The sequence below is a fragment of the Schistocerca nitens genome, chromosome 2 (assembly GCF_023898315.1).
Source record: "Schistocerca nitens isolate TAMUIC-IGC-003100 chromosome 2, iqSchNite1.1, whole genome shotgun sequence".
NCBI classification, from domain to species: Eukaryota; Metazoa; Arthropoda; class Insecta; order Orthoptera; family Acrididae; genus Schistocerca; species Schistocerca nitens.
In genome coordinates, this window is record NC_064615.1 from 1071406902 (window position 1) to 1071424114 (window position 17213).

The window sequence follows — 17213 nt, forward strand, 5'->3', positions numbered from 1 at the left end:
GCAGGGAAAGTTATGGCAACAGTTTTCTGGGATACAGAGGGTGTGATTCTGGTTGATTTTTTGGAGCAGGGATGCACAATAAATTCTGTTCAATACGTCACAACCCTCAAAAAACTTAAAGCACGTCTTCAGCGAGTTCGCCCAACAAAATCAATGGCAGATGTTCTTCTTTTGCATGACAATGCAAGACCACACACCAGTCGTCACACCTCTGACGAGATTGTCAAAATTGGATGGGAAGTTTTGCCTCATCCCCCATACAGCCCTGACCTGGCACCATCAGACTTCCATCTGTTCGGGCCACTAAAAGAAGCTCATCGTGGGATTCATTTTGAAGATGAGGAGGCCGTCAAAACATCCGTGCGTCAATGGCTTAGGAAGCAGAGCTGTGATTTTTACCGTGCTGGGATACATGCCCTTGTTCAAAGATGGACCAAAACTGTAGAGATGGGCGGAGATTACATTGAAAAATGACAAAATGATCCTCAATGTTGTGGTTTTCAACCTATGTAATTGCATTTAAATTTCCTGACAATTAAACGTAGAAAAAAAATAGGAGGCATTACTTTTTGACTGACCCTTGTACAAAAGAAAACAGGAGAAAAAATTGAAAAATCCATCCAACTGGCTGAGGAAGTCAAGGACATGTGGCATCAGGATAAAGTTGACATTATACCAATTATACCAATTATACTATCAACTACAGGAGTCATACCACACAATATCCACCAGTACATCAATGCAATAGAGCTACATCCAAACTTATATATACAACTACAGAAATCTGTAATTATTGACACTTGTTCAATTACACGAAAGTTCCTAAATGCAATGTAACATATACTGTACAGTTAAAAGGAAGTCACGCTTGATCAAGGTCCAAGTCACCTTTCATTTTTAACCAGACATAACGTCTGAGACAAGAAAGAAATAATAATGATAATAACGGATTCGTTAGCTTTATTATAATTGTTCAATTCTGATTTCAAAGTGCTAATGGCAAATTGGCGAGGAAACTGGGTGGATAATGAGGCTCTTCCATGGAAATATAGGTTATGTAGAAAGGACAGAAGAATCAGTCAACAGGAGGCAAAAATTTGTGCCCTGAAGGCAGAATTAGAAAAAACGAATTTAGAGTGTCATAGGCTAAGGGAGCAGAAAGAGACGGGGAGCTGGGAAAAAGTAGCAAGCAAAACGCGAAAATGGTAAACTGTTGAAAAACTTCAAAAATTCGGTTAGTAAATCGGTTTGGCTTGCTATCTGAAGTAATGGAGGAATGGCTTCATACAGAATGAGTTCAATTGAGGTCTATAAAATAAATAAAATAAAATATAATAAATAAAATATTTCAATTATTCACTATTTGTGATGTATATGATTGTGATTGGTTGTAATTGATATTTCCTTATCTGGAACGTGGACGTTTAATTATTCGGAATCAGTCGCTTGACAATGGCTATTTGGTAAAGGCAATGTTACTCGTAGTTGACCGTGAAATAAAACTGAAATAATCGGACTTCGTAATTAAATCGTTTCCAAAGACTGCTGCGGTAGGTATGGACTCATAATCTAATCTCAATATTACAATGATTTGCCAGCCATGCCAATACGTCGTACAGAGGTGATTGTCTACTGAACATAAAAAAGTTACATAGTTAGTTAAATCAGATATATTCAATGAAATTGCCTACAGTTCATAATCCTACTTACTTTTACAAATACAAATTCTTTTCAGAATCGAGTGCCTAGTGTGGTTGCAACTCGCAGTATTCTTCTATAACATGAAAATATGGCGGTGTGCCAGACAATAAAATAAAAATACGTGCTTCTCGCACCACTTCTACCAGAGCTCTCCCTTCTTCATCAAACATAAGAGTAACGTAATTATGCTTTTGTTTTATCAGCGACACAGCGCTGCAGTTGTGTGCCATAGGCTTTATTTATTTGTCACTGATTATTTATTTATTTAATTAATATTTCGCGTTTCCGCGGAAATTCACGCTCGGCATGCAAATGTGCCTTTATATTGCCCCCTGAATTGCGAGGCGAAAGGACACACCTGCAGTCGAGCAATTCACCTAAAGGCACAAGAAAATCTAAGTTATCTACAACTATTTACATGACTTACATTACACACATTATACACATTATGTACAAAATTTGAATGACGCGGGTGAGCCGTAAAAGTTCTTATGTTGGCAGATAGAGTGCGCGCATGCGCAGAAGCGTCTGTGTGACTCCGGCACTGCCGTTATATTGTACAGTTAGATCACGCGGCACAGTATTGCAGTTCATATTGTTCGTGTGCGCGCGTTTCTAAATCGTTGCACAAAGAAAATATTCAAGCAAGATTTCATATGAAGACTACATTCTATGACAGGTAACTTAGTTTTAAATTTACAATATTTGTTATAACACAATACAACTTAGATTGTTGAATGTTTCTTAGATACATAGTATTGTTTTGAAATACTTCAAAGAAAAATGTCCATATGTTTCAGTTGCGTTGACCTATACACATCGTGACGTTATTTCAGTTCATATTCACCTGCTGCACAATAATTTATTGCAGGTTAGTGTCGTCGTGGTAAAGTTTTTTGATCACAGTAACATCGTTGTATAACAACGTGATTAATACATAAGCGTGTCCATTTCCCATTTCCATTATAGTCGTTGTGCTACAGTTCGTTGTGACAAAAAGCATTGTTTATTACAGATCTGACGTGACCCGTCGAGTAATTGGTCCACGTGCAGTTCGTTTTTTTTACATTCCGTGGAAGCTTGGTTGCAGAACCTCGGACGGCACATAGCTGGCGTCGATTCTTGGACAGTCCAGGTAAGAGTGTCCGTCACATTTCGAGAACATTTCATTCCCTGAAGTTCCAACCAAAATTCTTCCACCCGTCGTGTTGTTTTCTGGACAGGCACTTTGTGTCCATTTAATCCAGTTAACATCTTGAAGTTAGGTACTGTAGTAATGTCACTAGACGATGCACGAATTATACACTTCACATTTTCAGTTTTTTTTTTTTTTTGCTGAATATAGCTCACCTAAATGTTCGTAGTTATTAATCAAAGAAATGGTTCATCGCGTTTACATAGGTACGATGCATAATGAATGGCATTAACCGTTTCTTTCACATAGGTTTCTGCGTGGTTGCAGAGTTAGTAATGTCCGTGAACAGTGGTTCAATATGCAATGTCTTTTTGGCACTCGTTTTGTTCCAATTTTTTACATAGTAACAGTTACATTATACATCATTGAAAGAAAAATAAACATGAGTAATCGTACATATACACGTCACATATTTTCTTAGCATAAACATAATTCAGTTGCACATAAACATGTTTACATCATCATTACATAGCTATGGGTTATTACATTGTGCCACATTTGATTACATGAATTGCAGATATTGACGTCCTCTTTATCGGTTTTGCTGGAATTTTATCGATGTTTATTTTATGATGTCATCTGAAATTAAGATTGGTTAGACACAACATTCATTACATCAGTAGGCAAGACCAGGCATTTTCACTACTCAATAAATATTCAAAATAATAAGAGACGGAAAACTGTTCGATTCCTCGCGTTTTGTGCGTGTGTGTATAGTGTCTGTGTGGCCTTGACTACTGATAGATGCTTTTCGTGTTGAGAGATGTGCATCTAATCTATTTTTCGAAGTAAAAGATCGCTTCACAGATGACGTCTGTCGGTTCGTCAGGTGTCATACAAAGTCAGTGGTACCTACAGTAACAAATGTTTCGTGAAAAATTAATATATCATTCACTGCTACGTAAACATAAATTTTATTTTAATATTCCGTCTTCCAGGTGGTGGCGCGCGCTGAAAGAAGAGTTCTTCTGCCTTCAACTGCGTCACTGGAACCGCTGAAATGAAAATTTCTATACTACTTATTATCTGTGTTGTAGCAACAGAGTTTTTCGAGTTGCTTAGCAATGTTTTCATGGGTATGACTTTGACATTATTTAGCATGAAATGCTCTAAGATCTCGGTGTGCGTATAGCCCAATAATTTTGTTAGTTCTACGGTGTTGTAACAGATACGCACCAGGATGCGGTATGTTAATAATTATATAAGGTCCTTCATATAGCAGACACCACTTAGCGTTGCGTCGTTTTAGTGCTACAGATTTATGATGAGTACGAAGTAGTACAAGCATTCCTACCTCGAATTTTTGTTTTCTTTTTATTGTGTTTCTGTGATGTTTGTTTCGTATCTGTGCGTGATGTGTCAGCGTAGTCAAAACTTCTTTTATTTTCTGTTCTGGTGTGATTTCCTTGTCTGACAACTTAGGTAATGGTTCTATCCACTGATCGTTCTGTTTGCAATTGAACATGATCTCGTTAGGTGTGTAATTTGTATCGTAAATATTTAAGTTATTGTGTACGTCTTCGAAAAGACTTAGGTAGGACACCCAATTAGTATGTTTTGATGAAATATAGGTCCTCATGAATCGGTTTAATTCTCGGAAAAGTCTCTCAGTCGCGTTACATTGTGGACTAAACCTCGAAATACTTTTAATGTTTTTGTCCTTCAAGAAATTTCTCCATTTGTACCCAGAGTAGTATGCTGCATTATCTGACAGAATTGCTTTAGGTTTTCCCACGTGCGTCAGGTAATCACTTGAGAATCTTCGTATTATAGCACTTGCAGTGGCGGATTTTAAAGCATAAAGTTTTACATGTTTAGAAAATATATCGTAAAAAGCTAAGATATATTTGACGCCTCCAGAGCTTGCTGGATGCGGTCCACTGATGTCAGTACACAGAATTTCCAGGGGTTTACTGGGTAAAATAGAATGTAAATCTGTTTTTGTGGATAAAATCTGAGGTTTTGATTTTTGACATATGACACATGCTTTCAGTTCCCTGTAAATTTTTCTTCTCATATTGCTAAAATAACAGTATGTGCTGAGCTTTGCTAAACACTTTTTCGTCCCATAATGACCCCAAACTAAGTGTGTGTGCCAAATCAGATTACGTTCAGACTCTTTGGGAATGCATACACACCAGTTAGTAGCATTTGGATGTCGGCGATAAAATAACACATCATTGTGTAACTTGTAATACTTAGTCAAAGGATGATTGTGTTTTTCTACCAGTAATGTTATTATCTTATACCAGTGAGGATCAGATTTTTGTAATTCAGCCATGTTTCTGCACATATCAATATAATATTGGTGATACTGCTTATCTTGCATTAAGAGAATCCTGTAGTCATTTACATTTTCCAAGTCACTGTTGGTATCATTCATACCTTGTGGAAGTCTAGACAAAGCGTCTGCAATGGTGTTGTCCTTACCTCTTATGTATTTAATTTCAAAAGAGTAGTTCTGAAGTGTAACTGCCCATCGTGATAGTCCAGGATGTACAAGTTTACAAGTTAACAAAAATGTCAGGGCCTGGTGGTCAGTGTAAATTACTGTATGTTTTCCAAATAAATAATAATTGAATTTCTTGAATGCCCATACTATGGAAAGTGTTTCTAACTCAGTAGTGGAGTATGTTCGCTCACATTCAGATAAAGTACGACTCGCAAACCCAATAATTCTTATCTGTTCCTTTTCTTTATTCTTTACAACTTGAAATAAGCAACATCCCAAGCCAGTACGTGAAGCGTCACAAGTCATACAAAAATCTAAATTGAAATCTGGATGGCTAAATAAGTTTGCATTCACTAAGGCATGTTTAATTGTATTAAAGTCATTCTGGCACTGTTCTGACCAGATCCAAACTTGATTCTTTCTGAGTAGATTTAGCAGATGTTTACTGTTCAAAAGTGGTTGTGGCAAAAAACGTCTGAAAAATGAACATAGCCCAAGGAATGTTTTTAACTGCTTTTTAGTTCGAGGGCTAGGAAAGTTTCTGATAGCATCTAATTTACTGGGATCAGGACGTATGCCCTGTGAATTAATGATATGTCCTAAATATTTTATCTCACTGCAACCAAACTTTGATTTTCTAAGTTTGGCTGTGACTCCAGCTTGTGCAAATTTTTCTAAAATTCCTTGAAGTGTGTCAACGTGTTCATTCCAAGACTGTGTAGCTATCAGTATATCATCTACATAGTGTGTGACTGTCTCAACTAAATCGTCGCCAAGCACGGTATCCAGGGCTGTAATGAATACCCCAGAACTGACATTCAGTCCGAAAGGTAGAACACAAAACTGATAGGTTCGCCCCCCGAACATAAATGCAGTATATTTCCGAGAATCAGGAGTGATACCCACCTGCCAAAATGAATTAGCGAGATCTATTGTGGAAAAATATTTTGCATCTAGAAATTTCTGTAATTGCTCTTCTAAATTTTCGGGTTTTGTGTGAACTGGTAAAATTATTTCATTAATTGCTCGTGCGTCTAACACTAACCTAATGCTTCCATTTGATTTTTTGACAACAAGTAGAGGACTACAGTAAGGTGAGGTGGATGGTTCAATGACCTTCCAGTCTAACATTTGTCTTAATTCTTGCCACACAGCAGGTCGTTGAGATAACGGTACGTTATATGTCTTGTGGTAGAAGATCTTGTGAGGCTTAACTTCAATCTTGTACACATACGTGTTGATAACACCTATTCGTTTGGTAAAAACTTGTAAATATTTGGATAACACTTCCTGTAGTTTTATACGTTCATCTGCACTGAGAGCTGTAGCTTCATTTATCTTATGATCAAGCAATGTTTTCAAGTCCATTAGCTCTGTGTCAGATGAGTGTGTGTGCGTGTCTTGAATGTCATTGTCAAGTACTAACTGAACCTTGTACCCTGTACAGTGTTTGTCATGCTTTAGAGTTCTCCTGTCCAAATCAATAATAATTACACTGCCTTTATCCTTTAAAATACATTTACCTTCGGAGAAGTCTATAATGCAGTCCTTCTCGCTCATAATATCTATTCCTAATATGCAATTTGTCACAAGGTTTTGTACAACCAGGAATGGCCATTGTACGGTTCCATTACCTATTTTAATGTTTACAAAAACTTGCTTCGTAACCCTACATGACTTATTACCTAGTGCAGTAGTTATTTTACAGTTTTGGGCAGGAAACTCAGGCACAGGTTCCAATTCACACATCTTTTTATAGAAATTAAAAGACAAAACGCTCACAGCTGCACCTGTATCTAGGATAATAGTAGTTGGAATCCCACCTACTACACCAGTAGTAGATGCTAAAACAATTTCATTTATGTTTGAACGACATTGTGTACTGTCTTGCAAAAGTTCATCTGATATATTGTTCTTGTGGTTGTATCTTATAAATAAAACAGGTAATTTTTGTTTAGAGTTATTCGGCATATCATTATTCTGTTGTTCAAGTGTGGTGTCAAATAACTGATTAACATTGAAGTCGCCCCCCAAGAATTCTTCAGCCACGACCTGGGGCATAGAAGTGACTGTTTCTAGTTTGTCGGATTAGCAATTGTACTAGGTACTGACACAGATTGAGGTTGTGTATCAGGTGTCATTTCTATTATATTCACATTCGGATATTGCCTATTGTGATGTCCAAACTTTTGCGGTTGTTGTTGCTGTTGCGCATTATAACTTACCTGTCGGTCGTAAGGTATGCTCCAATTTTGTCCTGGTGGCTGCTGTGGTAAAGCAGTGTTTAAATGAAAGTACTGATCGTTACGAGTCCAGCCTTGACGCTGTCTTGGCTCGTAGTTATTATTATTTCTATTTCTGTTTGTGCTTTTGTCGTTCCCTTTGTATCCGTTGTTACCGTTGTAGTTATTACCGCGGTGCCTTTTGTATGGATTGCCGCATGAAGTGTTATTACTGTTGTAACTATTGTTTGTATTGGAATACGCGTGTTGATTTTGATTTCCGTATTGAGACGGCATGTGAGTTTGCTGTTTTTGCTGTACCGCGTATCCAACTGTGGGCGCGCCAGAATTGAGTTGGCAAGCCTGCATGTTTTGCATTCCACTAGTGTAAACATTGTGGCTGCTGTTTTGCCGCGCGAAGCGCTGATCTTCAGGTAACATGTCAACCGAATCTAAAGCTGTTAAGAAATAATCTGAATCGTCATCCGGGATATGTAGGAGTTTTTCTTTAATGTTGAAAGGCAATTTGGCCTTCAACGCACGGAGTATATCGCGTGTTGCGACTGGTTCGTCTAAAAAGTGTCCCATGTTCAAGTATTTTTCAAAATATCTGCGTAAGTTGCCATTTTTACTGTTAAAAATTTCAGGTTCTAGAATTTGTCTTCTGAGTCGCTCCTGGACGGATTGCGACCAGAATTTGTTCAGAAAAGCACCCTCAAACTCACTGTACGTGGTACATACGTCAGCTTGACTGTATGCCCAGACAGCTGCATCGCCTTGGATGTAACCGACAATATATGAAATCTTTTTCCGGTCACTCCAAGTGCGTGGAAATGCGTTACTAAAAGATTTAAGAAAAATCACCGGATGAATGGTTCGTTTTTCTGGGATAAAAATCTGAAATTGCCTGTGTTTCATTAAGCTTTCTTCTTCCTTCGCATTGTGATATGGATTTATTCCACTGTAATTACTGCTATGTTCAGCTGGCGAGTAATTACGATAATGTTGCTGTGGTTTACCATGATAATAGCTTGTGTTTGTGTTTGTACATCGTGGTATGTGTTGTAGTCGTGGTGTGTTTTGTTCTTGTTTGTCGTGTGCGGTATGTGTGTGTGTCATACTCGAATGTATATTGGTTCCTGAACTGTACATTTTGACTGATATTTTCGTTACATTCAGACTGTGGTCGATCGGTGAATTGTGTCATTGGTCCAGTGACGGATTGTACTGCGTCACTGATCAGCTGTTTGTTATTAGTAATGTATTGCGCTACGGAGTCGTGCACAATTGTTGGTAAATTTTCACGTAGGCATCTATCAAAATGTTTGTCTTTGTTCACTACCCAATCATGAAATTCTTTATTAATGTTTTGAAAATGAGCTGTGGCATCAGATTGTAAGATGTCAGTCAGGTGTTGTTCAACATTGTCAAATTTATTCTGCACGTCAGTAATTCGTCTTTCAAGGTTGTCGTGCACTAAAGGATATGTTTGAATTTGTTCAGTAAGAACTTCACACGTGACATTAAGGTTTTTTACTTGTGTCTGTAAAAGTGCTACGTCAGTTGTAGTCTTTTCTTGTCTCGTATTAAGCTGGGAAAATTTAGTACTGAGTTCATTCATCTGTTTGGTCAGTGTGGCGTCTATAAGTTCCACACGTTTACATAAAGTGTCATTACCTGTCTTGAGTGCTATGAGGTCAGATTTAATTTCGTCATTTTGTGTCTTTAAGGTTGCCATGTTCTCCGCGTTCTGTTTCATTAACATTTGTAACATGTCGGCAATGTTTACCGTTTGCAAGGTCTGTGCCCCCGCCGCGTCATTAGACGTGACGTCATGCATCAACATGGGCTCTGACTGAGACTTTGAAATTTTTGTGGTGGACGGGCTATTGTCAAAATTTCCGTCAACACTTGCGTCAATGTTTGATAAATCGTCACTACCGGTTGCTGTCGTAAAGTAATTTTCTAACATTTGTCTCTCGTCCGAGTCGGATTGTGTCTGAATAGTACGTCTTTGCTGTTCCATTTTTGCGTATTGATTTCTAGTTATTACCATGCCACACGTGATATATGTTTCAAGAAAATATTTGACACTGATTTTAAAATAAGATGCAGTTGAGCATGAATCGCTCGTAGCAACAATGGCTGTCCGTTAATTTAAAAATATAAACTGAATTTGAGATTATTGGTAATGGCTGCTGGCCATGTTACATCATATCGCACAGAAGTCGGCCATATTGTACACTCGTGTATTGGTATTGTTGCATACGTTATTGTTTAGGGAAAAGTACTGAGAATGGAATTTATTACTGAAAACTGTTATGCGCGAAAGAAACACTACAGAATTTACTGAAAAGCTAATACACTGAATTTATATGTCTGGTCAAGCCTGCTAATGCAAAGATGCTGCGTCTTACCTTACTTTGCTGGAAGTTTCATTGCGTCTTCCGGCAAAACTTTAGAATTGGAAAATATCTTCAGATTTTTGTTATCTCTCATACATTCACGTCCAGGTCCAGAAAGTTGATTTTTGACATGAAACAAAAAGAACAATGTAACAAATGACAAAATAACAAGTCCGACACGCAGTCGCCAATATAAAATAAATAAAATAAAAATATATAATAAATAAAATATTTCAATTATTCACTATTTGTGATGTATATGATTGTGATTGGTTGTAATTGATATTTCCTTATCTGGAACGTGGACGTTTAATTATTCGGAATCAGTCGCTTGACGATGGCTCTTTGGTAAAGGCAATGTTACTCGTAGTTGACCGTGAAATAAAACTGAAATAATCGGACTTCGTAATTAAATCGTTTCCAAAGACTGCTGCGGTAGGTACGGACACATAATCTAATCTCAATATTACAATGATTTGCCAGCCATGCCAATACGTCGTACAGAGGTGATTGTCTACTGAACATAAAAGAGTTACATAGTTAGTTAGATCAGATATATTCAATGAAATTGCCTACAGTTCATAATCCTACTTACTTTTACAAATACAAATTCTTTTCAGAATCGAGTGCCTAGTGTGGTTGCAACTCGCAGTATTCTTCTATAACATGAAAATATGGCGGTGTGCCAGACAATAAAATAAAAATACGTGCTTCTCGCACCACTTCTACCAGAGCTCTCCCTTCTTAATCAAACATAAGAGTAACGTAATTATGCTTTTGTTTTATCAGCGACACAGCGCTGCAGTTGTGTGCCATAGGCTTTATTTATTTGTCACTGATTATTTATTTAATTAATATTTCGCGTTTCCGCGGAAATTCACGCTCGGCATGCAAATGTGCCTTTATAGGTCGAAACAGAATATTTGCTACCGAAGAACAGAAATAACGTCCCCTGAAACTGCTGGCCCCTCCCATGAAAGCTTAAAGACGACACAGCTCGGGATCTAATCAGAAGAGGAAAATAAGTGCAGGGTACCAAGTCATAAGTTTCGTGAAACGAAGTAGTAGCCTTAGTCAGATGAGAGAGAACTTCGGTCATCTATGCAGGAACCTTGAGAAGGAAGATCAGGTAATTATAGTTGAGGAGCAGGAAACAGCCCAGTTATAAATCAAAGATACAATATATAACATCTGGTTGAAATCGGAGCAGAAACTGGGCTCACAAATGTAGGATTAGCTGAGGTCTTTCAGCGCCATGATTCACCCTGGGTGAACACTGCTCTACAGCATCTTAAGACAGCACTGAACAAGAGGCTCCATAGACTATCAAAATCTGTCAGACAAGGAATGATACCTGTGGTTAATGGGACCAGACAGACAGGTTTTTTAGGTTAAAGCTTGAAGTCCAGACAGACAACAATGAATAAAATTAGAATAAAAGTTGTGCTGTGTACAGTAAATAGCAATAGGCTAGCGATGGTCTCAATTGACTACATCAAAACATAAGACGAATAAAAAATAAAGTAGATGAGATTTTTATGTGTTTAGATGATCTCAAAAATAATTCGGCATAAATTCGTATAGTTCAGCATTTTACACATACAGGTCAAGCATTGATAGAGGCTTCGCCATATACACAAAAAGGAAATAAATACAAAACTGTAGAAGTCAGCAAATTTTGTGTCGATCAGCACACAGAAATTTGTGTTTATGAACTATGGCTACATAATGTAGTGATATTAGCAGCACCGTACATGTCCCCATTAACAGATTGAGAGCTATTCATGGAAAAGTTTGACTCCCTAATAGTTGTCGCTGGCAGAAACAAGTTAGTAATTTGTGGTGACTTCAATGTAAACTTACAAGCAACAGCAAAACGAAAATCGATCTATAAGTGTTATTAATGACATGCAACTTGGCACCAGTGATAAATTTCCATACATGTATAGATCAGTACAGTAGCACTCTGATAGAAATGCATTTATACAGGAAGGGGATGTGCAACACACACCTGCTTTCCCTATGATAAAGAGGTTATTACACAATAACACAATGTAAAAAAATCTAGCAGGGTCTACATTGAGTAAGGATTATGTCAAGGATGCTCAACTTGCTATCTATAGAGACTTCAGAGAACAATGCTCCATAGCCCCCACATTGAAGTCACCTCAATAGTCCTCATTCCCCACTTGTCATCCCAGGTTAGTTGGTAATCCAAACCTGTCAACCCCCACGCCCGTTTGCTCATATCCCCCCCCCCCGTTTGCTCATATCCCCCCCCCGTTTGCTCATATCCCCCCCCCCGTTTGCTCATATCCCCCCCCCCGTTTGCTCACATCCCCCTCCCCCATTTGCTCGTATTCCCCCACCCCCATTTGCTCGTATTCCCCCACCCCCATTTGCTCGTATTCCCCCACCCCCGTTTGCTCGTATTCCCCCTCACCCGTTTGCTCGTATTCCCCCTCACCCGTTTGCTCGTATTCCCCCTCACCCGTTTGCTCGTATTCCCCCTCACCCGTTTGCTCGTATTCCCCCTCACCCGTTTGCTCGTATTCCCCCTCACCCGTTTGCTCGTATTCCCCCTCCCCCGTTTGCTCGTATTCCCCCTCCCCCGTTTGCTCGTATTCCCCCTCCCCCGTTTGCTCGTATTCCCCCTCCCCCGTTTGCTCGTATTCCCCCTCCCCCGTTTGCTCGTATTCCCCCTCCCCCGTTTGCTCGTATTCCCCCTCCCCCGTTTGCTCGTATTCCCCCTCCCCCGTTTGCTCGTATTCCCCCTCCCCCGTTTGCTCGTATTCCCCCTCCCCCGTTTGCTCGTATTCCCCCTCCCCCGTTTGCTCGTATTCCCCCCTCCCCCGTTTGCTCGTATTCCCCCCTCCCCCGTTTGCTCGTATTCCCCCCTCCCCCGTTTGCTCGTATTCCCCCCTCCCCCGTTTGCTCGTATTCCCCCCTCCCCCGTTTGCTCGTATTCCCCCCTCCCCCGTTTGCTCGTATTCCCCCCTCCCCCGTTTGCTCGTATTCCCCCCTCCCCCGTTTGCTCGTATTCCCCCTCCCCCGTTTGCTCGTATTCCCCCCTCCCCCGTTTGCTCGTATTCCCCCCTCCCCCGTTTGCTCGTATTCCCCCCTCCCCCGTTTGCTCGTATTCCCCCCTCCCCCGTTTGCTCGTATTCCCCCCTCCCCCGTTTGCTCGTATTCCCCCCTCCCCCGTTTGCTCGTATTCCCCCCTCCCCCGTTTGCTCGTATTCCCCCCTCCCCCGTTTGCTCGTATTCCCCCCTCCCCCGTTTGCTCGTATTCCCCCCTCCCCCGTTTGCTCGTATTCCCCCCTCCCCCGTTTGCTCGTATTCCCCCCTCCCCCGTTTGCTCGTATTCCCCCCGCCCCCGTTTGCTCGTATTCCCCCCGCCCCCGTTTGCTCGTATTCCCCCTCCGCCGCCCCCGTTTGCTCGTATTCCCCCTCCGCCGCCCCCGTTTGCTCGTATCCCCCCCCCGCCGCCCCCGTTTGCCCGTATTCCCCCCCCGCCGCCCCCGTTTGCCCGTATTCCCCCCCCGCCGCCCCCGTTTGCCCGTATTCCCCCCCCGCCGCCCCCGTTTGCCCGTATTCCCCCTCCCCCGCCGCCCCCGTTTGCCCGTATTCCCCCTCCCCCGCCGCCCCCGTTTGCCCGTATTCCCCCTCCCCCGCCGCCCCCGTTTGCCCGTATTCCCCCTCCCCCGCCGCCCCCGTTTGCCCGTATTCCCCCTCCCCCGCCGCCCCCGTTTGCCCGTATTCCCCCTCCCCCGCCGCCCCCGTTTGCCCGTATTCCCCCTCCCCCGCCGCCCCCGTTTGCCCGTATTCCCCCTCCCCCGCCGCCCCCGTTTGCCCGTATTCCCCCTCCCCCGCCGCCCCCGTTTGCCCGTATTCCCCCTCCCCCGCCGCCCCCGTTTGCCCGTATTCCCCCTCCCCCGCCGCCCCCGTTTGCCCGTATTCCCCCTCCCCCGCCGCCCCCGTTTGCCCGTATTCCCCCTCCCCCGCCGCCCCCGTTTGCCCGCATTCCCCCCCCTCCCCCACCGGTTGGTCGCATTTCCCCCCCTCGTATTTCCCCCCACCTCCCCCCACCGCTCGTATTTCCTGAAATTCCCCCTTTCGCCCCCCCCTCTCATTCCTCCTTACCCCCCATCGCTCACTCCTTAGTCCATATTCCATCCCTTGATAGACCATATGCCCCCCGACCGAGCGAGGTGTAGCAGTGGGTAGCACACTAGACTCGCTTTCTGGAAGACAACAGTTAAATTCCAAATCCAGCCATCCTCATTCAGGTTTTCTTTGTTTTCCTACATTGCTTCAGGCAAATGCTAGGATTGTTTCCTTGATTGGGTACGGCTGACTCCCTTCCCTAATCTGCTGTGACCACTGGCCTTGGTTTTTGATCTCTTCCACCAAATCAAACCAACACTGTTTTTCCCCGATATCAGCCCTTGGTAGCCCGTATTACCACCTTCCGCCCCCCTCTGTCGACTGTATTGCTGTCCCCCATCACCCCCCACCCCCTTCATTTGACGGTATTGTCATCCCATGAATCCTCTTGTTTGCCTGTAATCTGTCCCAACCAACCCCTCCCCCTCTTTAGCCTGTATTCACCTCCACCCTCGTCCCCTGTATTCCTCCCTCCTCTCCCACTCTCCCGCCCGTTCTCGCCCACTGAATATGAAAATACAGGGTGTTTCAAAAATGACAGGTATATTTGAAACGGCAATAAAAATTAAACGAGCAGCGATAGAAAAACACCGTTTGTTGCAATATGCTTGGGACAACAGTACATTTTCAGGCGGACAAACTTTCGAAATTACAGTAGTTACAATTTTCAACAACAGATGGCGCTACAAGTGATGTGAAAGATATAGAAGACAACGCAGTCTGTGGGTGCGCCATTCTGTACGTCGTCTTTCTGCTGTAAGCGTGTGCTGTTCACAACGTGCAAGTGTGCTGTAGACAACATGGTTTATTCCTTAGAACAGAGGATTTTTCTGGTGTTGGAATTCCACCGCCTAGAACACAGTGTTGTTGCAACAAGACGAAGTTTTCAACGGAGGTTTAATGTAATCAAAGGACCGAAAAGCGATACAATAAAGGATCTGTTTGAAAAATTTCAACAGACTGGGAACGTGATGGATGAACGTGCTGGAAAGGTAGGGCGACCGCGTACGGCAACCACAGAGGGCAACGCGCAGCTAGTGCAGCAGGTGATCAAACAGCTGCCTCGTGTTTCCATTCGCCGTGTTGCAGCTGCGGTCCAAATGACGCCAACGTCCACGTATCGTCTCATACGGCAGAGTTTACACCTATATCCATACAAAATTCAAACGCGGCAACCCCTCAGCGCCGCTACCATTGCTGCACGAGAGACATTCGCTAACGATATAGTGCACAGGATTGATGACGGCGATATGCATGTGGGCAGCATTTGGTTTACTGACGAAGCTTATTTTTACCTGGACGGCTTCGTCAATAAACAGAACTGGCGCATATGGGGAACCGAAAAGCCCCATATTGCAGTCCCAACGTCCCTGCATCCTCAAAAAGTACTGGTCTGGGCCGCCATTTCTTCCAAAGGAATCATTGGCCCATTTTTCAGATCCGAAACGATTACTGCATCACGCTATCTGGACATTCTTCGTGAATTTGTTGCGGTACGAACTGCCTTGCATAAACCTCGTGGTTTATGCAAGATGGTGCCCGGCCACATCGCACGGCCGATGTCTTTAATTTCCTGAATGAATATTTCGATGATCGTGTGATTGCTTTGGGCTATCCGAAACATACAGGAGGCGGCGTGGATTGGCCTCCCTATTCGCCAGACATGAACCCCTGTGACTTCTTTCTGTGGGGACACTTGAAAGACCAGGTGTACCGCCAGAATCCAGAAACAATTGAACAGCTGAAGCAGTACATCTCATCTGCATGTGAAGCCATTCCGCCAGACACGTTGTCAAAGGTTTCAGGTAATTTCATTCAGAGACTACGCCATATTATTGCTACGCATGGTGGATATGTGGAAAATATCGTACTATAGTTTCCCAGACCGCAGCGCCATCTGTTATTGAAAATTGTAACTACTGTAATTTCGAAAGTTTGTCTGCCTGAAAATGTACTGTTGTCCCAAGCATATTGCAACAAACGGTGTATTTCTATCGCTGCTCGTTTAGTTTTTATTGCCGTTTCAAATATACCGGTCATTTTTGAAACACCCTGCATATCAAGAGCTGCAATTCGCCAAGTCTCACTTACAATAAGAAAACAATATTTATGAACGAATTTCGACCAAACAAGTTGATATTTAGGTCAATCGAGTAAAGATTATATTCTATTATTCCTTGTAGTTGGATCTCTGTGTTAAAGTACATAAAATGGAGTTTGTTGCTTTCTTCCAATCTCCCTCTACAGTTACTGCCCTCCACAGCTGTCTCTAGTACCATGGAAATCATTTCCTCATGTCTTAACGCACGTCCTATCATCGTGTCACTTCTCCTTTGTAGTGTTTCCCATGTATTCCATTCCTATCACGTTCTGTACAGAACCACCTCATTCCTAACCTTAACAGTCCAACTAATTTTCTGCAACATCACATCGCAAATGGTTCGATTCCCGTCTGTTCCAGTTCTCCCACCGTCCGTTTAACTACGATACAATGTTCATACAGTTCTGTGCTCGCGATGAACATACTTAAAAAGTTCTTAACCAATGTTTGATACTAGCCCAATATTTGATACTAGTAGACTCCTATGGGCAGGGAATGCCCGTTTTGCCATTGCTAGACTGCTTTTGATGTTGCCCTTGCTCCATCTGTTATCCCTTACTTTGCTGCCTAGGTAAGAGAATTCCTAAACTCAGTCCACTTCATGGTGACCAACCCCAATAAAATTCTCGGTGTTCCCATTTCTGGTACTTACCACTTCCATCGTTCTTCGATTTAATCTCTATTTTGTACTCACTAGACTGTTTATTCAGTTCAGCAGCTCATGTTGCTTACTTTCACTCCAGCTAGCAATGTCATAAGCTACTCGTATCTTTAGTATTCTTTCCTATTTGAAGAAGGGATGACAGTTTTCATTTCCACTTCTGAACCTTTCATTTATTTCCGATGTACACATTGAAGAACAGTTAGTGAAGACGACAGTCCTGTCCTAGACTTTTTTAATCAGAGGACTTTGTTATTTGTCATACACTTCTATTTCTTATTGGTTCTTGTATAACTATATTCTGGTTGG

The 17213-nt window shown here is 42.1% G+C and overlaps 1 protein-coding gene across 1 annotated transcript in view; it reads right to left on the reverse strand.

Annotated features, from left to right (window-relative positions):
* Window positions 1-13999, reverse strand: part of LOC126235556 (circumsporozoite protein-like) — a 36905-nt gene extending 22906 nt beyond the window's left edge. The window contains exon 1 of the mRNA XM_049944273.1: window positions 13565-13999. Within this exon, the coding sequence (XP_049800230.1) occupies window positions 13565-13999 (435 nt within the window). The remainder of the gene's footprint in view (window positions 1-13564) is intronic.
* Between the last annotated feature and the right edge of the window lie 3214 nt (window positions 14000-17213).